The 27,138-nt window shown below is 38.2% G+C and overlaps 2 protein-coding genes, 1 long non-coding RNA gene and 2 other non-coding genes across 7 annotated transcripts in view; all 5 read left to right on the forward strand.

Moving 5' to 3' along the window:
- Window positions 1–9,806: 9,806 nt before the first annotated feature.
- LOC121958096 lies at window positions 9,807–13,379 on the forward strand. Of its 3 annotated transcripts, XR_006106816.1 has the most exons (7): window positions 9,808–9,832; window positions 10,043–10,075; window positions 10,250–10,360; window positions 11,555–11,637; window positions 11,957–12,005; window positions 13,019–13,085; window positions 13,173–13,379. It is a non-coding gene; the product is annotated as an uncharacterized LOC121958096 (long non-coding RNA). The 3 variants fall into 3 exon arrangements; XR_006106815.1 differs by lacking the exon at window positions 10,250–10,360 and having other exon boundaries at window positions 9,807–9,832; XR_006106817.1 differs by lacking the exons at window positions 9,808–9,832; window positions 10,250–10,360 and adding an exon at window positions 9,836–9,925.
- Window positions 10,244–10,377, forward strand: LOC121958343. The gene has a single exon (XR_006106830.1). It is a non-coding gene; the product is annotated as a small nucleolar RNA SNORA9 (small nucleolar RNA).
- LOC121958344 lies at window positions 11,735–11,869 on the forward strand. The gene has a single exon (XR_006106831.1). It is a non-coding gene; the product is annotated as a small nucleolar RNA SNORA9 (small nucleolar RNA).
- Window positions 13,380–14,407: 1,028 nt separating the features above from the next.
- On the forward strand, window positions 14,408–19,223 carry si:dkey-154b15.1. The gene is made up of 4 exons (XM_042506822.1): window positions 14,408–14,429; window positions 14,664–14,741; window positions 16,153–16,244; window positions 16,351–19,223. Exon 4 carries the CDS (start codon window positions 16,351–16,353, stop codon window positions 17,512–17,514), a length of 1,164 nt encoding a protein of 387 aa, XP_042362756.1. The 5' UTR covers window positions 14,408–14,429; window positions 14,664–14,741; window positions 16,153–16,244; the 3' UTR covers window positions 17,515–19,223.
- A 3,700-nt stretch (window positions 19,224–22,923) lies between these two features.
- The window catches only part of myo1g (myosin IG), a 54,701-nt gene continuing 50,486 nt past the window's right edge, over window positions 22,924–27,138 (forward strand). Inside the window, 2 exon segments of the mRNA XM_042506437.1 lie at window positions 22,924–23,129; window positions 26,585–26,793. Of these exon segments, the coding sequence (XP_042362371.1) occupies window positions 23,035–23,129; window positions 26,585–26,793 (304 nt within the window). The 5' untranslated portion in view covers window positions 22,924–23,034.

Below are 27,138 nucleotides of genomic sequence, written 5' to 3' on the forward strand. Positions count from 1 at the left end.
TCCTGGCAAGAGACACAGTGACACTGTGACTCCGGTCTGAACAACACCACCCACAGGTAGGCCGAGAAACAATCCACCAATTATGAGCGGCAGATCAGCATGTTCTTTTCCCGGACGTCCTCCCTCTAACCTGGCCTGCTGTCAAGCTGCTCATGCTCAGCCCCCCCGCCTCCCTCTGCCTCCTCACATCTACTTCACAATTACTGCCTGTCTGATGGAGTAATAATCACTGCAGCAATCAAATCAGGCTGCAGATCCGCTCCTATGTTTCTGCTGCTGCTGCTGCTGCTGCTCTGGTGAGGGGCATGTGATTAAAACGGGACGTTAAAGTGTTTCAAGGACCTCGGCTATCTCTTCCTCCCTCTGCTGCACCGTCACCCAGGATACAGCAGATAAACACTGCTGGGAAGGTTCAAGGCCTCCCTCTCTATGCTAACATGTAAACGTACAGGGTGGAAGTTTCCACTGGGGGAGGACGTATTCAGATCATTTATTTAAGTGAAACTAAACAGAATTATTCAAATACGAGTTAAAGTCCTGCATTCAAAAATTTACCCAAGTGAAAGTACAAAAGCATTTTCAGCAAAATGTGCGTAAAATATCAAAAGTGAAAGTATTTGTTTGTCAGAATGGACTCTGTCACTAGGCGGGTTTTCATTACAGATTTGTGCAAAACTTGAGCGATATTTTCAAAATGTCGATAAAACACAATTGTGAGATGACTCCACTTAGTGATGTTATGCGACTTCTTCTCTCGCAAAAACACTCCAAGAAACATGGCGCTGGATGTTCAAAACATCAGCAGATTTATTTCTATTGCAGCCACCGCACTAGCCGTCATTATTTCCATCGAAGGCGGCGTTGGCGTGTTTGCGAGTCATAATGGAAAGGCAAACCCCATATACTGGAGCGGCCATGTACGAGGGATTTCTGGGAGGTGATAGTCCACGATTTCACAGAGGAATGGTGGATTCAAAATTTTGAGATGATTTTGAAGAGTTATGCGATGCAATAACACCTCTTGTAGCGTCTGTTGCATCATGCTCGAGGGAGCCAGTTTCTACTGACAAGCGCATAGCCACAGCATCATGTGACCTATAAAAGTGTGTAAATGAAGTCTGCTTTTAGACTGATCACGTTTTGTTCATAAAATCTTGATCTGAAAAGTCACAAGTAACTCAAGTTGTCAAATAAATGTAGTTGAGTAGAGTAAAGTTCCACTGAGTAGATATGGAAAATGAAGAATTAGCTTCAATGGAGCTTATTCCCATCACAGAGTAATAACAACAACAATAATAATAATAATCACCATTATTTCGCATAATATAAAAACACTCTGGGTAACGTTTAGTGTCAAATGGATCCAGTTCAAGGAGAGAAAAAGCTCTTTTTTTTATCTGAGTGTTTTTCCATCAGACAATTTCTGTCTTCTGTCGGTGTCACCGTGTTCCCTGCATGTAAAAGAACAAAAACCCATAAAATCTTATTTGTCACACAGGCTGAAAACGTTTGTCTGTCAGAGTGGAAAACCACAAACGTGATAACACTCCCTGTAAATACTTGATGTGTCTCTGGTATTTTTATGACTTTGTAACTCACATGGCAAGCCAGAGTTGACAACAAAACAATCATCACCTCCCATTTCGAGGAAGAAAACTGTTGTGAAACATGTTTGAGTTGGCCACAGCATAACTTCTGCTGCTGATCATAAAAATACTCTTATCGCTAATGCCATTGCTTCACCCTGTGGATCACCCTTTTCTGTGCATTGTGTTCTGGCTTCGTTGGCTCGAGAACAAAACATTTCGATCCTCTCGTACTGTAAACACTCATGAGTTGCACTTTTTCCCGCACACTGCAGGTTGGGAAATCCAAACACAGCGTGAAGCGTCCTGCGTAGTAATGCCACTGAGGGCACAGTGACTCTAAGATAAGAGTTTTTATATATCCTGACTCCTAAAAAAGACTCTAGTTGCTTGTTGTACACTCACGATGTGGATTTCCCAGAGCTGATGTACAGACATGACGCTAAGATGTGAGTGAGAGTATTTGCAGAGTCATGAAGCCGGGACATTTGTGTCATGTGATAAGGCTATTAGAGAAGATCTGGCGTCCTCAGATAAACTGGATTTAATCCGTTCATTGATTGTGAAAGAGACACGAAAGGCTGCTGAGGGTGGTGGAGGAGGTAATGGGTGGGGTGATATAGTGGCACACAGAAGGAGGAGGAGGAGGGGGAGGTGGGAGATGTTAACAGAGAAAAGCTGAGAGGCTGAGTCACAGAGAGAGAACATCCTGCGCCGAGTGGTGTGCAGCTCTAAGAGGCTGACTCAGTGCGCACGGTGGGAAAATCATGTCCTGGAAAACTTCTTAGTGTATGATCCCCCTCCTGAATTACATCTGTACACGCACATGCACAGCCTGCGCTCTGTTCAAGTGTCCGCCTGCCCCTATGTGCTGTTTGTCTTTGTGTTGATTGTGATATTAGACAGTTTCATGTTGTGGAAGAAATACTTAGATCCTTAATTTGAGTAAAAGTAGAAATACAGTACTCTAAAAAATACTCAACCACAAGTATAAATCTGGAATTTAAATTGTTACTTAAAAGGATGGAAGAGGTTTGTAAACACAATATTCAGACTTGGCCCCTTCTCCCTACACTGCTTGTACGTACCAGTAGGCGAGTTTAACCCTTTAAGCCTGTGCAAATTGAAACTGCAAATGTAAGATACGCCTAATGGAAACACGTCAATTTTGAAAAAACTCCTTTTTATTACTTTTTTACCACAAAAAAGTTTTTACACTCTCATGAGGTGGTATTTCAGGTGATTAAAAAAAAGCCAAATTTTGCAAAACTGCAGTGAAAACACTTTTTTGTTTGGTTTTTATAGGTTGCATGCTACGGCAATGTGCTTTTCGGTAGGAATCGGCTCCCCTGGATGTGATGCAGCAGGCACTACAAGATCATGTATCGCCTAATTCACTCATACATGGCCACTCCCACATGTAAAGGGCTTGCCTTTCCAATATCACTCCCAAAACTCGCCTCGGTAGCCTCTGATTGGAAATAATGGTGGCTAGTGCGGTGACTGCAGTAGAAATAAACCTGCTGATGTTTTGGACATGCTTCTTGGAACGTTATAAGATAACTTTATGGAAATGCAGTCATCATGCAATTGTGTTTTATCGACGTTTTGAAAATATCGCTCAAAGTTTGCACAAATCTGTAATGGAAACCCGCCATGTGCGAATGAGATCAGGGCACTCCTGCAAAAGAGAGGCAGTGAAACCTCCCCAAAAAAAATGAATAGAAATAGAAATAGAGTATAGAAATACTCAAAAATGTTGCATTCCACCACTGATTTGGTTCATATGGCAGATAAAACTGTAAATGATGAAAAGAAAAGAGGGGATTATAACGACATTATGGCCCCATGCCGTCTTTCTCTGGACCATGTGGAGGGAATGAAGTGTTTCACCTCATTTCTGCGATCAGGGATCAGGTGAAAAGGATTATGTGCTCATTAAACCCCTAAAGTCTGAATCAAACCTCAATTATCCTCAAACTGCAAACCTCACAAATCCTCTCAGATCGCTGAGTGGTTTCGTAAGAGAGGCCGCAAGCTCCTGAACCAGCTGGAGCCTCAGCTGCACCTCAGCTCTCCTGGTCTTTCTGTCAGCGATGCAGCATCCAGATCAGGCTGAACTGTGGGTCCATGTCAGAGCGCCCCGGCACACAGACTTCAGCAGAAGGGGCCCTGCCACAGAACATTAGAGTCAAAATAGCGACAGAGCTGGAAGATTGTCAGATTAGCAAACACGGCATCAATTTGTTTTTACTGTTCAGAACAGTGGTCAAACTTTTCATACCTGATTCTGAAACAAATCTACCTCCTAAATTAATCAAAACCTAAGCAAATTCACATTTTAATAAAACATAAACACAAATATATGCAGGTTTAATATTTTAGTCATTTATCAAACAAAAACATCAATCATTTCTAAGCCCAAGCCTCTCAAATGTGAGGATTTTATGTGTTCTCTGTTTTCTACATTAAGGTTAAATCAGTTTTATTTCTATAGGCCAATATCACATATTTCATAGATAAAAAAAAATGAAAAATGTCAATCTAGAGGAGCAACTTAAGGTGTCAAAAAGAAAAAGATAAGAGCCGAACAACCTCCTCTCAAACATGGAGACCTGGAAATATATTGTAAATTTATCATTTTCATGCACGCAGAATTAAATCACGAAAAAAGATGGGGTTTTTTTTATCTTTGTTTTTACTTCTAAACCAAACTGGAACCAATGGAACTGAAAAAAATGAAAACAGGGAGGTGCCAAAAACTGCAGTTCCTCTAACAGCCACTTGAGGCTGTCTATAAAAGTGAGTCAGTCCTCATACACCCATGTTAAAATTCCCAACTTTACAGCTGAAATAAACATGTTTGACATTTATGACAACTGTAAACGTGGAGTTTTTAATAACTCACCAATTAACATTTTATTCAGGCTAAATGTTACACATTTTTAAGGGTAGGACCGCTCGAGTGACAGGCTGTCTTTGAATTCTTGAATTCTGACACAATATTTAAAATGCTTATTTAAAGGTTACAAACATACATACATATAAACAATTGAATTGAATTGTTTTGGGGTCCACCACCTGGTTATTGGGAGGTGGCACTACAATATATAAAATAATATCTGTGCATTGCAGTGGACATGATGCATTGAAGGGTTAATATGTTTCTTTTTTGGACTGTGAATTCGACAAAAAAAAAACCTGAGTCCTCCTCATGAGATCTGGGAACATGTGATTGCCATTCATCAATATTTTCTGAAATCTTATTCAATAAGTTGATATTCGATAATGAAAAAGTATTTCTTGCATGCTGATCAATTATTAGTTACTGCAGTCTGGCGTCTCCTGGAGCTCGCCGATGTTGGTCAGCTGATGCAGTCACTCACACAAAGGCATTATTCACACGCTCAATCAAGTGTGATCTAATGCTGCTTACATAACTCGAACTTAAATCTTTAGCTTTAACAGGAAACACCCCCGTGTTACTCAGTGCATGTATGTTGTGCAGCAGCAGTTAATTAATCAAATGGAGGATATAAACTCAACATCTGGAATAAAGATAAACTGCATGACCTCATAGTGATTCTGAGAAAAGGCTCTGATCGGGTGGAGTTGTTACGTGTCACTCTCTCAGCTGGCGGTGATCCTCAGAGCGTCACCTTGATATATATCAGAGAGCAGTGACGACATTTAGAGCAGCGTTGTGCTGAGCTGTCTGCTCGCTAAAACCCTGTTAGGTAGATTACAGATCTGGTTTGGGGATGTGGAGTGGTGTCTGCTATCAGGCCAATCCTCTGACGTCTGACACTAGTTTGATTCAGCAAACTCTGTCACACTGAAGCAACGCCTCTCAAGTTGTTGCTCAAGTTTTTATTCCAAATACGATGCTTTTTTATATTAATTTTAGCCATTTGATGGATTGTAAATGGAAATTAGGGATACTGATATTGAAAAAGACGCTGATAGGTGATACCAATATTTTTGTTGCTTATTCACCCTTTTGTGCCGGGGAAACATCTTCATTATAAAAAATAACAGCTATTTTAATGTCACTCAGTCCTTCATGGCACAAAAACTCAATCATACAAATGCATGAAACAACCTTTAATATAACCTTCTTTCATGTGAAAACCTTTAAAAAAATCCTTCCAGTGCCTTTTTACTATATCTAATGTACTATAATTCCCTTTCTCCAAATTCTGCTTTATATTGCTTGGTAATTATCAACAAATTTCTCCACCAAACAGCTGTTGTTATTAAAGTTTCAAGTTAAAAGCTAAATGTGACCCCTGTAAGCTCTCTGTTAAGGCTGTTTTTAACCTTGTAGTATTATCAGGAAAACAATACAGTAATTGATCATTTGTCTGAGAGTTTACAGTGTCCTTTTATCCTGATGGCGTCCTGGGGCAGAGTGCTGTGATTACTGTTCATCTCAAAGACATTTTCATACTGTCCCCTGGATGACAAGAAACCTTTGGTCTTGACTTCTGCTTTCTGCTGATTGGCTGATGGCAGTCAACAAGGCGAAAACCAGACGATGCCAATGTACAACCATTAAATTGCTGCATCCCTAGTAAAAGGAGATATTTCTATAAGTTGTGGTCTAATCTAAAAGATATTTGTACCTGACAGAATGACCTACTCCACCTTTAAATGGGGAGCAGGTCATTCTGTCCGGTACGAATATCTATTAGCATTGACTACTTCCTGTATAGATGTACTGAAATGTGGAGTAGGTCATTCTATAAGGTACAAATATCTATCAGAATGGACTGCTGCCTTAATAAAACTAGTTAAATGTGGAGTAGGTCATTCTCTCAGGCACAAATATCTCAGAATGGACCTCTTCCCTTATAAATGCGGAGTGGGATATTTTGTCAGGTACAAATATCTTTCAGAGTGGACTGCCTCATGTATAAATGAAGTTAAAGGTGGAGTAGGTCATTCTGTCAGGTACAATTATCGAGAGAATAGACCACAACCTGTATAAATGTAGTTAAATTGGGAGTAGGTCATTCTGATAGGTGGACTAGGTCAAAATGACCACAAAGGAACACAAATGACAACAAAAACAGGGCAAAACAATTTCATCGTGACAAAAACAACTACAAGGAGACACAAAATCACAGAGAGGTGCATAAAGACTACAAAGACACACAAAACAACAAAAATAGACAAAACAACCAAAGTTTGTGTTTCCTGCTCCTATGTAGGAGAGTCGATGGGGCCTTCTGCATGTCTCATTGTTGCATAATCCGCCCATGACTCCAGCCTTCTTTGTCTAAACCTCCTGAAATTCCCCCAATATTACAGAAAACATGACCTCACTCTCCTCAGCAGCAGAGCAGCTTTAACATGAAATAACAACTGATATGAAAGTAAAACTAATTTCTGATCACTGATCTATTTTAAGACTGCCGAGAGGTTGAAATGTGATTATCTGAATGTAAAATTATTTCAAGCTTGGCCTGGTTTGAACTGTTTGTGTTATTGTTGGTATTGTACAGACCCCTGTCAGGGTTAATCCCAGGACATGGTGGACATAAGATTATTCAAGGAGATCAAATTATGATAGGATATTGTTTGGTGGAGACTTCAGACTGTGTGTAAAAGATAATGCCGCTCTTATTTACAGCTTCAGTAGAGCAGTGATGCTGCGATCTTTTCTTGGCTTCACTTTTGTTTTAAAAACTTTAAACGTCAGAGTCTCCCAGTCATGCAGGAACAGGAGGAGCCGCTAAAACAGCTCCTGTTTGTGTCTAAACACAGATTCAGATTGTACGTTTTCTTCATCAGTATGCAAACCTCGCCAGCTGGGTGAGTGGTCAGCGTCACAGCCGACAAACAAAGCTGAAATTCATCTCGTCCGTCTCCTGATGGCGCAGGCCACAACAGGCCGCCAAAGCAGAAGTCTGCTCCTCTATGGTTTGTATTGTTGTATGGCAATGCAGTCTGAGTCATCGACCACGAGCGTCCTGCTCGCGGACGCTCCCGAGCTGCCAACACCCACCAGTAGCGTCTGTCCACTGGGTTCTGAAAGCATTCCTACATAGAAACAGTCTGTGTTGGTGGCTAAAAACCTGCTTAAAATCACTTTATATACATGGTTGCGTCATTCTAAAAATGATTAAACAAGTTGTAGATGAAACTCTGACACTGAAAAAAGGCCTTGGTTTTTCACGTCGTTCATGCAGGTTAGTTTGTGCAAATTGTCAATTTTAGGCCAAATTTTGAATCAGACGTAGAATAAAGTGATTTTGCTGAAATATCACTACTTCAAGCTCAGATTTATTATGTTTTTATTTTCTGACAGAAGTGTTCATCCACATAATGTGTCCAAGGACCATTGGAAATATAAAAATACACAGTTTCTTTTTTTACGGTTTCTGGCTGTGACAAACGGTGTAATATCTGCACATTTTTAAAGAAAACATAAAAATCTGCAGTAAAATAAATACAAAAATACAGCCATTTTGGTGTGCCCTTCCCTGAACCCAAAATAAAAATACGTGCCTTGCAGTGTTTCAAAAATGATTTGACATGCCTCCCACTTTTTGCACCACCCTCTTTCCTCTCATAAAAAAACCTCTCAAAAATACTCAAAAAACTCAGACTTTGTCAGGAAATGGCCGCAGGTTTTTTCCAGTAAAAGTCTTTTCAATGAGCTGCAAAATGTGCCAACCTTTACTGTCATTAGTCCACGTGGAAAAATGGGAAGTAATTCTTGAAGCATGTGATCTTAAGGCCTATAGGAGGAATTTTGTGTTCTGTTTCTGTCTGTTTCTAAAGGTGACGGTTTGTTTTCAATTTGACATCGTTGGGAAATTTCAAGCAAGCGGAAGTGAGTCAGCCCTATTCAGAATTATTTGTATTTTAATGAAGTTTTTAAAAAATATATTGTGGTTTATTTTGGATGTATTTCAGTGACCTAGATTATTTTTTCTATCCTTTTAAGACATTGTAATAAAAAGTCCTTGTAAGCCTAATTCAATTTAACTCTCCAGCCAACATTTGTATGTGTGGCCCATGTGGATATTAAATGGGCTTAAAAATGGTCCCTACGTGTGTCCTCAGGTTCACACATGGGTTGATTTACCCTTAGGCCCCAGATAAGATGCCCATTTTCCACTTGGTACCCAGGGTAGCCCTGGCATAACTCACGTGAGGTCCACTTGGGGAAACTCATCCATGTGTGCAATTGGTATGAGGCCATTATTGAACCTGTGAGCTCCATTTTTAGCTCATTTTCTATCTACATCAGCCCCACATACAAATGTTGGCTGGGTCATATTTATTGTCATGTATTCTTCTATGTAATCATCACCAAACCACTAAATTTCCTGGTTTTTTTTATTGATGTATAACTATTTCTGTTTCTAACTCTAAGTTTCATGGTTTGTATTTTGTATTCTTTTTGTTTTGCCTCTTTATGATCATAGTGTAACTTCTGATATGAAAAGTTCCATAAATGTTGCTTGATGGTGCTGTTTTCTTATTAATAAGCTTTATACTGTGTTTATTTCACCTTTATTACCATAATTATTTTTTTATTTATGGCCATGGTCACTGTCATTTCAGGTTACAGGTGGATTTTTACTGCAAAAATCACCCTCTTTATTTTATTTTATTTTTTTAAAGTTCAAAGCTAAAACATCCAACTGTAATACAGGCTCTCAATCCAATGACGATGTTTTCAAACGTGTCTCTCTCTTATTGGAAAATATCACATCCACAAAGCTAAAGTTGCGTCAAATTACTTTAAATATCCATTTATTTCGTGTTTAATTACAAGATCACTTTAACTCTGTTTCTAAGACTACAACAAACAAAAAAGCTGTTAAGACCTCTCAAATAATCAGAAAATGTATATCTAACTAAAACAAATAAGTTGTATTTGTCTTGGTTTAAATTTCCTTTGCGCAATTTAATGTTATCTGTATTATTATTTTTGTTTTATGTTGTTTTTGTTTTCTTTTTATGTATTTGAAATTGTTTCAGATACATAACTAAAATGATTAATGAATTTTTCAATGTTTTATAATGAATTATATGTCTGCACAATATTCTCTATAACTTTAAAAAAGGCAAAAATCATAAAAAAAAACAACAAACCCTCAAACATCCGGCCGCCATATTTAGTATTTTACTGCCCCCTGCTGGAGACCGAAGAAGAAGGAAACCCCGTGTATAAAACAAACTTACGTCACATCCGGGTAAACCACGTGAACACGGCAGTTTGCACAGAGGTACGTTGAATCAATCCACATCCATCTAACCTAAATTATTAAAAGTTTAAAGTTTCTAACGCGTTGAAATGTTGTCTGAAGCTTGAAGCTGAGGTAAAAAGTCGTTTTTTTCTGGAGGAAAAGCGTTTAAACTGTCATTTAGGATGTTCTGCTGGCTGCATCACCAACACGTTAGTTAATAACTCCTGTTTATTTTTGTGTTGTTTACAGACTGTGTGAAACTTGCAGCATCAAGATGTCAAGGTAAATGAGTTTTTATTTTACATTTTTAACACTTTGGCAGAAGGAGTTACTCATGTGAATGCAGTGGACCGGGCTGTTAAAGTTCTGCATGTGGTTCACGCAGAAAACAACATGCAAACACTTAAATGATGAAGTTTAGAGAGACTTTTCTGTATTTTTTGGTTAATTCTGCAGACCTCCCAATGAGGCTCAGCCTGCTTTGGCTCTGTTCTTCCCTGAAGTGTCTGCGAGAGAGACCTGAGGCCGTTTGAGGCCCTGCTGTGGCTCCTCACAGCGGGGTTATAGGTAAACCTCAGACAAGCTGCAAAGAGTATTTCACTGAGTGTGTCAGTTCATTTTTATTTGTAAATTAGTAAAATTACTGGGAAAAGAACAAGCATGTCTTGACTCTGTGTCAGGGTTCCCACAGATACTTAAAAAGCCTTAAAAGGCATTGAATTAATCTGAAAAATACGGTTTTAATCACTAGTAAAATGACTTAAATGCATCTTAAATATGCTTAGACATTGGAAGTAGGATTTTATTAATCTTTTTTGGACGTTGCTTTGTAATATCTCAAAATAATTGGTCACTTTTAAAAAAAAAAAAAAAATAATTTCTCAATCTCGTCATAAGCAGTTGACTTTCACATTCAGAGCGAGAAACACAAAATCATCAAGAAAATGCCAGATATTCGGCCCATAAACCAAAAAGATACTTTTATAATATATTAATTGTCTTTCATGTGTTTGACTCCAAAAAGGTTTATTTTTTTCATTATTTGATGCAGATAATCCACTTTTTCACTGGACCAAAGACATTTCATGTTTTATGTCATACTTAACATTTGAGCAAAATTAACTGAAAAGTTTCATCAAAAAGTCTTAAAAAGCCTTAAATCTAACTTTTCTTAAGCTGCAGAAATCCTGCTCCGTGTTGTGTTTTCTGTGCACTCTGAAATGAGACGTCTCAACCTTTAACAGGACGCCATGTGCCACGAAGGGGAGCGAGTGCAGAGATTATGTCAACAGATTTCACTGCTGATCTGTTTACAGTCGACACTTCGGGCAAATAATCTCCCACAGTCTCACTCTTTTGATATTGAAACTGTTTTAATGGAAATCGATGTCTTCTTTAGTTCCTACTTAAATTAAACACTAAAATCATCAGTATTTTATTAAATCAGTGAGACGTGGGACTTTTTTCAAAACATAAAAATACCCACATAATTTATACTTTAAATATCTGAGTGCTGAGACATTCCCAAAATTTGTAGTTTGATGAATTTTCCTTTATTTTCAGCTTTATTCAGATTTTACAGTATTAATCAAATCTCTGAGAAACTCACATACACGTAACTGCTTTATACCGTCAACATAAAAACTACAAATTTGTTTGTCTTGTTCATGTCCCTTTATAGCACATTATGTGTGATGTGACATGTTTGCTAAATTTTGTCAAAATATCGAGCACTTGTAGTGAAATACTATTGTTTTGCAGACCTGCGAAGATGAAGCTCGGCCGGCTGCTGCTCAGGCCTCCTGACTGACCTCCAGTGTTCAAGAACGACTCTGAGCTGAAAAGTAAGTGTCGTTTTTGTGATGTGAGGGCGAACGCAGCCTGAAAGCGGCTGTTTTGGTCGGACCAATCCCGGTTCTTAAACGCTGCTCGTGAGAACGTGTGCAGACCTTTCCGATGAGACTCAGCCTGCCGTGGCTCTGTTCTTCCCTGAAGTGTCTGCGAGAGAGACGTGAGGCTGTTTGAGGCCCTGCTGTGGCTCTTCACGGCGGGGTTATAGGTAAACCTCAGACACCGTCAGCTGGTTCTTATCCAGACGGCGTGCTTTGCTCTGCTGCAGTTTCGTCTGTTCGCTCGACTGAAATCTCACCGTTTTCTTTACAGGAGTGAAAGATTGAGCGCCACAGTCAGAGGCGCTGAGGAAGGTCAAGTGGTATGTTTACTATTTAACTTTTAATTTTTTTTTACCAGAAGTTTATTACAGAACATAAATCAAACCCGGATTCTGATTCAATTAATTCTCATATTTTGATCGTTTGTCTTGTCTCTTCTTTAGGGGTCGAGTATCTGTATCTGCGTTTTATTTTAATGATTGTTGATAAAATTAATTTAAAAAGTGCAAACTTTTACTATTTTTATTATTTTATTTATTTTTTCATTACTATTTTATTGAATTTTTTTCACTTTAACAGTGTCACCTATGGTCATTAAATCACGTGACTCATACATGTAAATATCAAACAAATCACTAAATAGAATAATAATTAAATTAATATAACTTACATTTAAAAGTAATTCAAAGGGCGTTAGCAGCTCAGTAGATAGAGCGGGCGCCCCACGTATAGAGGCTGAGACCTCGCTGCAGCGGTCGTGGGTTCGACTCCGGCCTCGGCCCTTTGCTGCATGTCGTCCCCTCTCTCTCCCCCTTTCACACGTACACTCTCTGTCCTGTCAAATAAAGGCGAAAAAAGCCCAAAAAGTAATTCAAGTAATTGAAATAAAGCAAAATCAAGCAAAACAATACAGTTATATTAGATATATTAAATATTCTGGTAAATAAGTATTAAATAACAAACACGAAAGAAAAACATACAAGACAAATCCATATTCCTACATGTATATGTTCATTTTTTATTTAAATTTACATGTGACTTTATTCAAAAACCAAAGTTGCATAGAACTTGCAGTATTTGATATTCAAAGTGTCACTTTTGATTAAACATTTGTAAAGGCATTTAAACATTTTCATTTTAATCATTGTAAATGCATGTCGGGCAAATATCACTTATCAGTCTCGTTAACTGCTAATAATCGTTATCGGCCCTGAAAAAAAGTCGACCCTACTCTTATTCATTCAAATGCTGCTCCGCTCTGACCACATATTTACAAAAAGTGTTGTTTAAAATTAAGCACCTGACAAATTCTATGTTTTTATTCTTTCCAAAGCGTTGCTGCTTTTCTAGTAACCATGAGGATCAACGTTGTGGATCAACATGACGAGACTTTGCTGCAGGTGAAGAGACGTTTTCCTCCACATCAGTCTGATGGCTCTTTGTGTTTTTACAGCGAGGAGTTAATTAAATGTTTTCTTTGTCTGCAGGTTTCGTCTGAGTTGTAGAACCAGTTCATCTGTCGAAGGAAACAAAGATCACTTTGTATGTCTGCAGTAATATTAACTGCTGTTACAGGAAAGAGGAAATAATTTGCTTCCAGATTTTTAAGAATCACAGTCAGCTTTGTGTTGATTGTACAAACATTTCGATGATATTGCGCAACGGTTTGATTAAAAAAAAAAAAAACACTTGAAATAAAATTCATTCTAAACATGTTTGCTGTGATTGTAACTTGATTAGCAGTTGGAGAAAGAAACTAGGTTTTAGTTTATAAAGTAAATAAAAGACAGTTTACTCAGCACTGGTGTCTCTGGATTGTCAAAAATCAAATTCCGGCTGAAACGTGTTTATCGTGTTAGATTGTGATGATCTTGTGTTTTTGTAGAACAGGATTTGCTTGATTGTGATTTACTGGCAAAAGATTAAGTAAAGTTCATAACCTGGAAATAGGTTTGTTAATCCAAACATTAGATAATTTCATAAATAAAAGAAAAAAGTGTTTATAGGCAGATCTGCTTTCATTTAATTTGTGAAAACTAAAATGTAATCTCAACAAATCTGATCATGAAATTAAAACTGATTTTATGCTTGAAAAGAGAAAATTGTGATAAAAGGCCTTGAAATGCTGATCTTATTTTATTTTGAAACCAAAATCCACGTGAGGGCGCTGTTGCTCCCCGAGTACACTGCAGGTCAGGCTCAGACTCCAGAAATATATTTACATACAGTCTATGATCAGATCTGGTGTAAAGAAAATGTGCAGTATATTTTAAAGCAGTGTTTCCCAACTGGTGTAGACACATTTATATCTCTTATCAAGAAAAGAAAACCGTCTTGGCGATAAACTTGATTCTGATTAGATTTTATACTAAATGCAAACTGGTGGCAGCTTTCATGCATAAAAAACAACTACTTTTATGTATATACATATATATATATATATATATGCTTTTTATGTTATGTTTTTTTTATGCCAATGGTTTTACTTTATAACATTTGTTTCAGATGTACGGTGCGAAAAAATGCATAAAATATATTATTATCATTATTATAAACATAAATATGTACTTTTACACACACACACACATATATATATATATATATATATTTACGTGTTATTTTATTGTGGAATACATAGCGTGTAAATGTAGAGCGGAAATGACGACATTACTTTCGCTTTCATCCCGCACTGGTTAAAAACAAAGTAAAGAAAGTCATGAAACTCAACAGCACTGAGCTTTAAGGTAAGTTACTAATCTTCGGATTTACTGAATGTTATAAACTGTCCTTTAATTCAAACATTATCGAGTAAACTAATGAGTCAACACAAATTCACTATGTTGTGTTTCTGAAAGGTTCAGGGCGATTTCTATTTCTTTAAAAAAAAAAAAAAGTTTCAGCTTCGTAAAAAGTGTTATTATCTTTACAACTTTTATCGGTTCATTTACTGTTTTAACGCCAATACTTTTAATTTACAGAAGTTAAAAAGAAGCCGAAGCTGCCAGGAGCCACAATACTTTCACTTTCTACGAAACCTCCTGGACTCAAAGCTTCAGGTAACCTTGAAATGTGATCATGTTGCACAAACAGGACATCTATTTTAGTTTGTCCTTTTTATTTATCTTTTTAATGTATTCTTTTTTTTCTGTCTCCATCTAGTGTAGATCTTCTATGAGTACCATTATTTCTGACTTTACTGCTAATATTCTTTTAATTGTATTTATTCTTATTGATATGATTATGTTGCAAAAAATCCTTCTTGCTTCTGCTTTGCTTCGTTTGTTAAAGCACAGGTGCTTTATAAATGAAATTATTATTATTATCATTTAACATCATTATTTATTTATTTCATTATTATTATTTGACATTATTTTTTGGGTACTTAATGAAATATGAGCATAGCAATGAGACTTGAATAAGTCATTAAATTATAAACATTACTAAAAAAAACTATCATTATTAAGTATAATGAGTGTTTAATTTTGGCTGTCACGGTGTGTTTAGCACCTATGTGAGGATATTGAGAAAAAGGTTGAGGTTTTGAGTGTGCCAGGTGTTTTATCAGCTGACAGGACAGCTGATAAACTCCAGATTTATATGTCACAAACAAACATGGAGGGGCAGAGGAGCTGAAGGGGCTGTGTCCCTGCCATCAGCGGGGCGCAGCACAACATATTCATAAAGCAAGATTTTAGGTGGTGGTGAAGGATTTCAACATGGATCAGTCAAATCAATTTTATATATGTAGTACCTTTCAATTAAATCAATTGCAATTCAGTGTGCTCTACAGTTTGATTAAAGAAACAAAAATGAGAACAACACAAGAAATAAACAAAAATTGATTTAAAAAAATGAATCTTAATGAATAAAATAAGTATAAAAGCCAGAAAAAGACAGGCTTTTAGTTTTATGTTTAAAAGCATCAATATTTCTAGCGTTTTGGAGCATAATGGCTAAAAGCAGAATAGAAAATAAGATACATGGAATAAAAGCAGTGTGTTAGACGTACTCTGTGGAACAGCTAGAATATCAGATTAGTGGAGAGATTATAAACTGATGTATGGCCTTTATCCCCCTCTGCTGACCATCAGTAGGAGCTGCAATAATGTGAATATTGGTGTCAAACATTCGAAGGGAGTTCGTAAAGTGATGCCCCCAACTCAACTGTAAGCAGAGATTTTTTTCAAACTTAAATTAAACTTAAATCTAAAATTTGGTACACATATTTGTGTATGGGTCTTCTTAAGATGAACCCTGTGAAACCTGGGCGAATCGGCTTGATTTCTTTCAAAAACTTTTGAAGACAATGAGCAACTTAAGAGGAAATGACCCAGAAATTAGCAAGAAATTAGTAAAAAGTACAAGAAAGTAGCTCAAAATCACCAAAAGGGACAAGAACCAAAATCAAGTACAGAAAATGAGTCTGTGAGTCCCTAAGCGAGTCCATTTGTGTACTTTTTTCCACAGTTGCTGCTCGAGTCTCGGGAAAGAGCTCCCATGTGTCGGAGGTGAATCATCAAAAATATCATCTGACGGTGAAAGCACCTGAGCATACTGAGGTAACGCACTATGCTCAGTCAGGTTAATTATTTTCTAATTCAGGATTATTTGTCTGCAAGCTCTTTGTGTTTCATCCTGTTGGTGTTTTTCTCCTTTTGTTCTCAGATGGATTTACCCGTGGAGGCGACCGTACATTTGAATAATTTCCCCGATGAGGCAGAGGTGAGAGAAATCCTCAGGTCACACGGGTTTGAGCTGACAGATCTCAGCAGCAATCAGGTGCGTGTCAAGGGCTCGTTTTTGAAACTCAAGGCTGTGAAGGCGTCTTTGGAGCACATCCTTAACTCACAAACTAAGGCGAACGTCACGCCGGTCCCAATGGTGTCCTCTGGAGCCATTTCCAAACACTCCACAGGAAACAGCTCAGAGGTCCATGATAACAGACGCTGGGACAAACCTGCGAATGGTTCTCCTTCTTCACCCACCGCCTTCAGGTCAGTGGTGTCATACATCCAACGTAAAACTTCGTTTTCTCGAAGATCAGACCAGCGTGACTCATCCAGGCGTGAAAGGGAGTTCTTTGTCGTTGATGCAGATGTGTTTAAGTACGTGGAGCGACTCAGGGAGAAAGACTTGAACACAATCCTGCACAGCCATGACGTTAGAATGGACGTGCATGAAGTCGGCAAAAACTCCAACGTCACTTTAATTGGAAAGAGCGCAAGGGTAGCTGCCGGTAAACTTCAGAGCCTCCTGAATGATCTTAACAAATCACTGCGCACACAGGAAGTTCCTCTGAAGGACATGGATTCAGAAGGACAGGCTCTTCTACAGAGAATTCAGAAAGACCAAAACATCTACAATGCAGTGCTCGTGTGTCAGATAGACAATCGGCTGCACCTGATCGGACCGTCTGGTGAGAGCCACGAGTTAAAGCAGAGGCTGTTGGCGAGGTCGGCTGACCAGTCGGGACGTACTGGGAGGACATGGCACAGGAACCCCAGTAGGAGGAGCCAATCTCTGCTACAACACAATTACAGGTACACAGAGAGAAACAGTGGCGCCATCGTGAATCTGTCCTCTGCCGGAGCTGCTGGTTACTCTCCGCCAAAGGTGGACAAACAGGAAGGTCCTTATTTCAGTCGAAGCGGTGCTTTGAGAAGAAGCCACTCTGAGACCTGGAAGAAGCCCCAGGCAGAAGGGGTTAATTTGCAAAAAGAGATGGAAAACAGCCCTCCACCTCGTAAATCAGCCAAGAAATTCTTCATGGAATTATTTAATATTAAAGAAAAGAAACGGTTTAAATTCACGAAAAAAGAAAGAAAATGAGCGATGAAGTAATGTTTATGAAGACAGACGCCACTGAAACTTTACTGTTCTGGTCTCAGTTTGCACGTTAAACACTAATGTTTGGTCATTTCTGAATACCTGCTAATTGTTGCATTGAGTAACAGGTGTGAGTATGCAGTTTCAAAGTGTCGCAGTCGAGTTGAATACTGGATTCTTTAGACCAGTCGGGTGTCCCAGTAATGAGTCCTAAACCCAGGAAACCAGTTCGTCTCAAAGTCAATGCACTGTAAAATCTGAGAAGTTGATCTTATAAAGATCGAGGAAACTGATTGCCCTGAGATATCTATAGAAATATTTATCTTAATTTTATGTTTAAAGTGTTAAAAAGTGTATTGCAGTGGGCATAACGGAGTACTTGTAAGTTCTCCGGAGGCGCTCTGAAACGTTTGGCCGAAGGGAGCAGCTGAAACAAGTGGTGAAGAGGATGTGAAGGTCCTCAGTGATGCAATCTGCTTTTCTTTTTACCGCCTGTCTTTAAAGTTAGGGAGCTGGGTTTTAGCGGTGATCTTAGCTGCATGTTTATTGATTCTGGTGAGTTTTTTCTTGCTTTTTTCTGTGAGAAAGTTTTGCGAGGACTCAATATTGAATGTGAGGACTGATTCAGTGAGTGACTGCTTTACTGCTGTTAAAACGTTTGTGTACCACAGAGCTTATTTTCTGCAACAACCCAAAATCCAATGTGAAAATCCCATAGGCTTTTTGATGACGGAGCCAGGGCGAAGCTAACTTCCACATAAGCCTGTAGAAGAACTACATCCCTGGGCCCTCGAAGTATTCGACTGTTAAGGGAAGAATTTGACATTTTGAAAATAAGTCATTTGCTTTTCTTGCAAAGAGTTAGATGAGAGTATTGATACCACTGCGCAGTAAACATGTAGCCATCGTTTTCTGCTTGTTAGTTTAGCATGAAAACGGGTCGTTTTGCGATGAAGACAGTAGTTGTAAACACAGTTTTCTCCGCAGGATTCTTTGCCTTTAAATCAGGCTTTCATGAAAGGGACATGCACACACATCTGCGTTTGTAGACTGCCCAGTAAGAACGCACTCTCTCTTAAATGACCTGTGATTGGCCAAAGTCTTTCTAAAGCCTGAAAAAAGAGCCAAGAGGAGGTGGAAAAGTGTAGTTTTCTGTTCAAAGTTTATTATGGGATTTCTGCCTAATAATGCCAAAATACAACTGCCTAACGCAGCTTTATATTTTGTTTGTTCAAATGTTGGCATGTGTCGCATCAATTCTCGGAGAGAGTAAAGAAAGCTTCTCCAGTGTTTCTTTAACTGTGTATACTGGAACAAAATACTGTATCTGTTCTAAGCTACAATAAGCCAATGAGCCTTAAAAATCTATCGAATGTGCCTTTCTCTTTTTAAAAAGGTCTTTTATATGTTTATTTTTAAAGTGTGAAATGTCAATTGATTAAGCTTTGTACTGACTGAGACTCTGACACTATATTTTTTCTGATGTCAAAATGTTCGTTATTCTCCAAAAAACATTTTTTGACTCCTCCGGTCTTGAGAGCACTCGCACAATAGTTTTTCATTGCTGCTAAGTTACTTACACTGGTGGTCTGTAAGTTATAACCTGAATGGCTAAAATATCATTTGTGTAAATGGGAAACTGGAAAATAAACATGATAAGTATTTATTCACAAACACTAACATTAACAATAAAGCAATATGGGTGATTTGAAGTTGTTTTTTGTTTTTTTTGGTTCGTTAGAGTAGCTCTGATGCCATAGAGAATTATAGAAAGTAGAAATAAGTACCAGCACAAAGTATGTAAAAATATAAAATGAAAATACAGCAGTAATTAAAACAATGAATACTAGTACATTGATAATAATATTAATATTATGTATAATGTGTTGAGTGTGTAAATATATAAAATGGTGTGCCCTATGCTACAATACAATGGAAATAACTAATATGTAAAGCTTGAAAAAATAAAATATGTGTGTGATGTTACAATGTACAACAGATATATACATGAGTAAGAAGAACAATAATATATACAATGTGTGTAAGATGTTAAATTTAGCCTTCACTTGAGAGTTAAACAAATGTGATAATGAGTAAATAATTATTATACGTTTTTGGTCTACCATAATTACGTTGTTTATTTGGGGCTTTTGTCATTTCTGTTAGTGCTGTTTGTCACTGTAACACCTGAATTTAACATCTAGATGGAGACAGACGGTGGTGAGCAGGAAGTGAAACAGTCTCCGACAGCCGGCTGGACTTGTGCTGAGAGGGGAAGCACTTACAGCTGATGAGGATCTAAAAGGCAAGTGTGTTTAAAGGAAGTGTAACTGGATGTTTGGCTGGACACTGTTGTCATTTATTTCTATCTGTCACCTTTATACAGCACAAAAAGCTTAGACTGAGTGTGAAAAAAAGGAACGGGCTGTCAAGAGACCAGTGAATTCTCTACAGTAGGTAGGTGTTATATATTTATGACAAATCAAAATGTTTCTTTTTTCTGGTAAAGTCCCTTTACTCATCGTTTTCAGATCAACGTTTGTATTATCTAAGTGTGAGTTAATGAGATCATTTAAAAAGAGCTGCACTAGTGACTGTAATTATGACTCAGAGGCCTTTTTTTAACAGTACTAACTAAAACACACCAGTCTGATGAGAATTTATCACCAGCACCATCAGGCTCAGTGTTGGGGTTTCCCCAGTTAGTGTTTGTCTGTTGCCATGGTATCTCAAACGGCCAACATGAAATCTTTTTTAACAATAAGTTTAATTTTTTCATCATCTTTTAGCCAAAACCAGGAAACATAAAGATTAGCTGTCTATTTGAATGGTTAACTGACCAATTAAAGGTTTAGTTCACCAAATTTACTAAAAAAAAATAAAGCATTATCAATATTTGATCTTGACTAAAAATAGTGGACTGATAAAACTATACCATTTCTATTCATAAAACTACCCAAACCAATTATTCTAATTTTGAAATATATATAATTTATTAAAAGAAATTATACAAAATTAATTAAAGTAAATTTAACATACAGTATTTGAAATACACATAATTTCATTAACAGTAATTACAAAAAATGATGATTATCAAAATAAATTAGGTATAGGTAGAGCGGGCAGCCTAGAACAAATGATTTCTTTGAGCATGTAATATCTTTTTTTCAGTGCTTTGAACATTAAAAAAATACATTTCCATTCACTTTAAACATATTTCAAAACGTGGACAAATACAACCAAAACATGCATGGCTAAATACCACTAGATACATTTTTTTTATCTTTTTGTGATTTGGGCAAACCAAGCCTTAACATTTGAAGAGAAGGGAGTGACTAACACAAGTAGGAATGTCCAACATTACTTAAAGTTGCATTTTAAAAATGGATGTATATTTTTCATACAAAATAGCTGCTCATCCGTATCACAAACTATTCATGGAAAGGACAATACAGCCGTGTATTCTGCTCATCATGGAAAAAACCCTCTGAGTCACGAGCTGAGCTGTGTCACTTGGCTTCTGTTAAGAAAGATAAACACACACCGCTGTAACATGTTGCCAGCAGCTGACTGCGAGGGACAAAAGGTCAAGATCATCACTTCAGTGCATCTTGACCTTCGCATAATGCTGAGAGTTATACAGATTTAGAGTTTAGAGGTGGACATCATGAATCGCTGTGCAGATTTAAATAACTTTGTTTGGTTCAGTTTAAACATTTTCTGATTAGGATTTGTTCTTATGTTGCTGAATATCACTTTTACAGACACCGGCAGAGAAAAAGCTAAAACTCATACACATGGGACTGAATGTATTTTATTCTTTAAGCATAAATAAGGCTTTTATCATGTTTGTGTTTCTTATCTCACAATATCTTAACAACCATGAAAGATTAGGTAAATTAGATGAAGATTAGTCAAATTAGGAGGACATAACAGAAAATGCTGAGTGGTTATTGGCCTTATTATTATATTATTCTTCATTTTCCCTCTTTAACTAAAGCTAAACACACATTAAGGGTTTAAAAATTGTGTAAACTGAAAACAAATTCCATGTTAGTGATTACAAAGCAGATAATAGAAAGATGACTGTTGTCTTATCTTTCAGACCATAATTATGATCCGCTAAGTTGACTTACCTGTTTACGTCAGTGTCTGAGTTGTAATTGTGACTCAGGAATTTCACACAATATATCGTATTTGGTGAAAAGAACTACAGAAGATGTAACAAACCTTTGGCAAAACACTTACAAAATTAAACTCCAATTTTACCACCAATGTTATTGGTTTTGCCAATGTTTGATGTGTTTAAAATATGTTTTATTAACTAAACTTAGCAAACCGCCCCAAATATACAACATAAAAAGCTCTTTTAAACTGTTGAAATGATGTGTCCACAAGGCTAGCAGTGTTTATATTATGTAATAATATAACAGGCTTTTTCTTTTATGGGGAATCTACTGATGTATTTTTGTCTCTTCAGCTTGTGTTTTCCACAGACCTTATTTCAGGCGTCAAACTAAAAAGTCTTACAGGTTTTCGGACTCATTCCTGGGACACTATAGACACAAACCTACAACTTCTACACCACTGTTTACAAGTGTACATTTTTGACCTCTTACAAATGAGTAATGTGTAACTATGATTCTTAACCACGGGATAGCATAATTTACCTTTATCTTAACTTTATTTTGTTCTTATTTTCTTTTTTGACTTGTGACTTAGGACCCCAAATTATAGTGCTCCTCTGGAGGAAAAGCTACTTTGAAAAGTTCTTGAAAAGGCTCTCCATTTCAATAAAAAGGTCGACTGGTTTAGAAATCAAATGCATTAGTCAGCACGCTCTCCTACACACTAACATTTGTCCCACGTGACAATCAGTCCTGAGAAACCTTTTGGCTCTAGCATCTAAAAACATGAGTTTCTCACGTTGCAGCTCAGCCGGGAGTTGGGAACCTCTAGTTTAGAGAAACCCCTGAGGGACACATTGTGCTGCCAATGCAAAGTTAAGAAAGGAAATGCCACGATCCTTCCCAGGAGATAAAGGCCATGTTCTACCCCCAAATTTGCAAGGTTAAGTGCCCTTGTCTGGCAGTATGTCAGATGTGGGTTCCTGTTTCTGGGGAGAAAAGATATACAAAAAACACACAGAGTTATAGTGAGAGTCACAGTCTGTTTCGAAATTTGAAGGCCCTGTGGCAGGAAGAGAGAGACGGAGGAGGATGCAGAAGTGGTAGCTCTTAAAGATAGCCTCCTGCTATTTATATAGATCTGCATGAGGGTACGGCTGACTGACAGGATGACGTGCTGTAGCTTGTAGACCACAGCTCTCGGTGACTCGACTAAGCACACCCTAGAATCCACCACCAACGAGCTCGCCACGCCCACAGCACACACACACTGACTGCACTACCGGGCCCCAGGAGACGACCATAACTTCTCTTTCTCCTTCCTTGAGCTGCTTTCTGTTCCTCTGCGTCTTGGCCGTCTTTTATTTTTTAGTGTGTTTGGTGAATACAGGCAGGGATGGCGGAGCTGGAGGGCCTGGAGTTTGGGAAGTCAGACTTTGTTCTGCTGGATGAGGTGACGATGGAGCAGTTTATGGAGAATCTGAAGTTGAGGTAAGAGGCCTGAGATACTGTTAGAGAGGAGGAAGGGAGGGGACGCAGCCGAGTGTAAGAGATGTAAAAGGGTAACGCTTCAGACATACCTCATGTATCAAGAAAAACTGCCTGTTCTTTAATATATATATGTTAATATGACTGTAAAGTAAGTAATTAAAAGGTGTATATTTTCATACATCACAAGTTATGAATTTATTTATTGCACTTTTAAATTACCAAGTTGACATTTTTCTTGAGAACTTTTAAATGAGGACATAAAGATGAAACATGACAAAAATGAGTCACTTGTACCTTTCCCGCTCGCCCTCGGGGTTTGGATATTACCTTGTGGTTGATGTGATCATCACGACATCATGTACCGGTTATCATGTGAAGCAAATAAAGCACATGGCACATCACCAAAAACAGCTAGTCTCACCAAACCAGTTCAAATTTTTAAGTCAACTTTTTTTTAACTTTTGTGACCTTTCTACTTTCTCTTGGTGTAAAGCTTTTACACTCGTCTCTGAGTCCAGACTGTCCATTCTCACTTCCTCAGTGTCTTTCACAGGGGCAGCATGTCCTCAGTTCAAACTGTGAGAAATCACACCATTTTTCCCTGGCAGCAAAGGCAGACAAACACCAAAAATGTCAAATCATATCAAAAAAGCCCTACATTTCTCTAAAATTCACATTCTGGGTTGACGTGTGCGCAGCAGGTGGCTCTAAAATTAACATTTTTCACATAGTTACCCCGGCTTGGTGTCTGTCAGCCATCATTGGTTGGCAAATAATGTATGTAGCTCGAGTTTCATCACACCGCTTGATCAGACTTGTCTGATTGCAAAGCAGAAGCAGGCACGAAAGTTTCTGTTGATATTTGACTGCTTTAATGATGTGCTCTACTTTTTCATTTCCACCTGTGAGTTCAGGTGTTTGCATTTCTATTTTTGCATTTGCACTGTTTGCCTTTTAAAATAAGGTTGGTAATTACAATTGCTGTTTTCTCCCATATTGGGTTCTCTGTCAGCAAGATATCTCTAAAACTTTTGTATAGATTTCCATACAGGTTTGAGGACAGAGGGGTCTTAGTGGACATGGGCTGATTATGAAACAGTTGGCTCCTGGGCTCAGACATGTAAAAGGCCCCACCACCTCTCTTACATAGGACTGGAAACACACAGACAGACTATGTGGCAATTTTGCCTCCTTTTTTTGTTGTAGTCATTTACTCTCTTTGTAGTCATTTTGTGTTTTTTTTTGGTCATTTATGTGTCTCTTTGTAGTCATTTTTGTGTTTCTTTTTGATTGTTTCTCCACTTTTTAAAATTATTTTCAAGTCTTTGTAGTCATTTTGTGTTTCCTTCTGTCTCGCCCCTTTTTGTTGTTATTTTTCTGTCACATCTGCTCTGCCTCTCTCCTGCTGCTCTGGGATTTTTTTCCACTTACTCCGCCCCCTCCTCTCTCTATCTCCGACCATTCCTCCTCATCAGCCTCATCATCTCTACCCAGTGCTCCCAGCTCATTTCCAATCATGCCAGTATTTAAGTAGCCTCACTCCACTCACTTCTTGCCGGATTGTCCCCGTTCTGTGCCTGACCTTCCAGCACCGGTAAACCAACCACAGGTTTTGCCTGTGCACTTACTGGTTCTTGTCTGCTTGTGGCTGTGCAGTGTTCTACTGCTTCGGCTCCATCATCTCCTCCGTGTGAGTGCCGCTGGCGTTTATTGTTCTGATGGTACATTGATTCCCCGCCTGTCCTCGTTGATCCTGCTTCCTGTTCCTACTGGATTCGTCTGCTCTGCTGCCTGCCTGCCTTACGCCAACTCTGCCTCCTCCTTGAACACAAGTCCTGCTTTCCCCTCTCCCCCCTCTGTAGTCCTGGCTTTTCCCACAAGCCCTGTGCTGCAAGTGTTTCTGCAACTTACCTGATAAAGTCACCCGCCAGTTCGCTCCTGGTTCACAATTTCCCCACTCATATTCGGAACCATCACCTGTGAACATGAGTTCACCCCAGTCCTTCTACGAAGTCTGCTCGACCCCAGAATTAATAACTGTCCCTACTTACCTGCAGCCCGATTATACTCGCCTTTACTCCATTCAACCAATTACCAACTACTCACCTGCTCTGTTGTGCTGCAATTGGGTCCAACCACACCCTGTTACATTCCTTTGTAGTCATTTTGTGCCTCTTTAGGTAATTTTGTGGCGATTTTTAAAGGACGTTTTATGGTCTTTTTGTGTCTCTTTGTAGTATTTTTATTTGTTATTGTAATAACTTTCTGCCTTTTTTGGTTTTGCCCCGTGTTGTAGTTATTCTCTTTCTGCAGTTCTTTTGCAGCTCCTTGTGGTCTTTTTCTGTCTGTTCATTCAGTCTGTCTCTTTTTGGTAGTTTTTGTAGTTATTTGAGGTAGTTTAGTAATCTGTCCGAGTTGGTGGCGATCCACAATTGCACATTTGTTGCCTTAAATGTGAAACCACCAGATCAACATTTGTTTGGCAAACTGTTTTCATTAAGACATCACTTTAAGTGGTAGAACTGATGCTTTCATTTTAACTACAACTTATTAAAATGGCAATAGGGGACGGTTTGAGTTCCTTATACTTTCATATGAGACGTGTTAGTCTTACATGGATTCGGTCACCTGTTACATGATTGGTCAGTATATTACAGGGAAGGAGACTAGGGTGACTTCTCTATTTGTTTTGGCCCAAAGCCCAACTGTAACTCAGAGGAAACCTAACATTTTCTGTGCCAGTGCTGGAGCAATAGTCCTGCTTTCAGAGACAGTTTTTGTCATTTGTGAATATAATGCAAATTGGCAACAGCTGCTCTGGGCTGAAACAACTTTTACTGTCAAAATGACAAAGTCTAACTTCCCCCACACCTAAAATAATGGTGCTTTCGTGTGCTGCCAGTCAACTCAAATTTAGAATGTTTTATTATTATTTATCAATGAGAGAAGTGGCAAAAACAAACAAAACAACAAACCATAAAATAACAGAGAAGCAAGTTTTTAAATATGACGCAATTTCACTCAGGTTTTACAGGGTTAAGCGAGACATGCGACAAAAGCTTCAAACAGTATTTCATGTTTCTTCCATTAACCCTCCTCACACGTCAATTGTACCTCCCAGCTCAACAAACCCACAAAAGGTTACACAAAACTGTGACGCTCTTTGAAACACAAGTCTCATTTCCTTTTCTCAGTGTACACACACGCACTTGTGTCACTTCCTCTCCGGAAATTATGTATGACATAAAGCTGCAAGATTTTTTTTGAAACTTCTGTCAAGGTTTTTTTCACAGGTGGTGAAGGGAAATGTGGTTATAAAAGCTTTTTGCACCCTAAAAAGAATGATTTAATAAATGAAATAAATAAATATGTATTGTTTCTACATCAGGTGTATCTATTAGTGTATACATGTATATACTGGTGTTCTATGAATGTATTTTTTTTTGTTTGGGCAGGTTTGAAAAGGGCCGTATCTACACCTACATTGGAGAAGTAGTCGTATCTGTCAACCCGTACAGACAGATGGACATTTATGGCAAAGACACCATTGATGCGTATCGAGGCCGGGAGCTGTATGAGAATCCTCCTCACCTGTACGCAGTGTCTGATGCTGCATATAAGGCCATGAAGAGACGAGCCAAAGACACCTGCATCGTCATATCAGGTCTCTCTCTCTCTTGATCCGCTTGACCTCATGAGCCTGCAAAGTGTGAGCTCCTGACAGTGACAGTTACCTTCAAACCTTCAAACCTGATCGCAGAAAACAAATTCTTGATTCTCTTGTTTGTAAAATTATTCAGCTTTGCATTTTATCTATATCAGATGCTTTCATTGCCAGCACAACAAACTGTTTTTTTTCTCTACAGTCTGTTTAATTTTTTTCTTCCAATAGGACAGTTAGGGACAGTTAAAAAAGACAGGCCAAACCAGTACATATTAACCATAGACCACAAATGTCAAATGCAAGTGAAATAAAGACAAGACAAATACTAAAAATTAAATCAGTAAC

This window comes from Plectropomus leopardus, chromosome 18 (assembly GCF_008729295.1).
Source record: "Plectropomus leopardus isolate mb chromosome 18, YSFRI_Pleo_2.0, whole genome shotgun sequence".
Taxonomy (NCBI): domain Eukaryota; kingdom Metazoa; phylum Chordata; class Actinopteri; order Perciformes; family Serranidae; genus Plectropomus; species Plectropomus leopardus.

Coding starts and splice junctions, on each gene's coding strand:
- si:dkey-154b15.1 (XM_042506822.1), top strand. CDS start 16,351: ATGGATTTACCCGTGGAGGCGACCGTACATTTGAATAATTTCCCCGAT.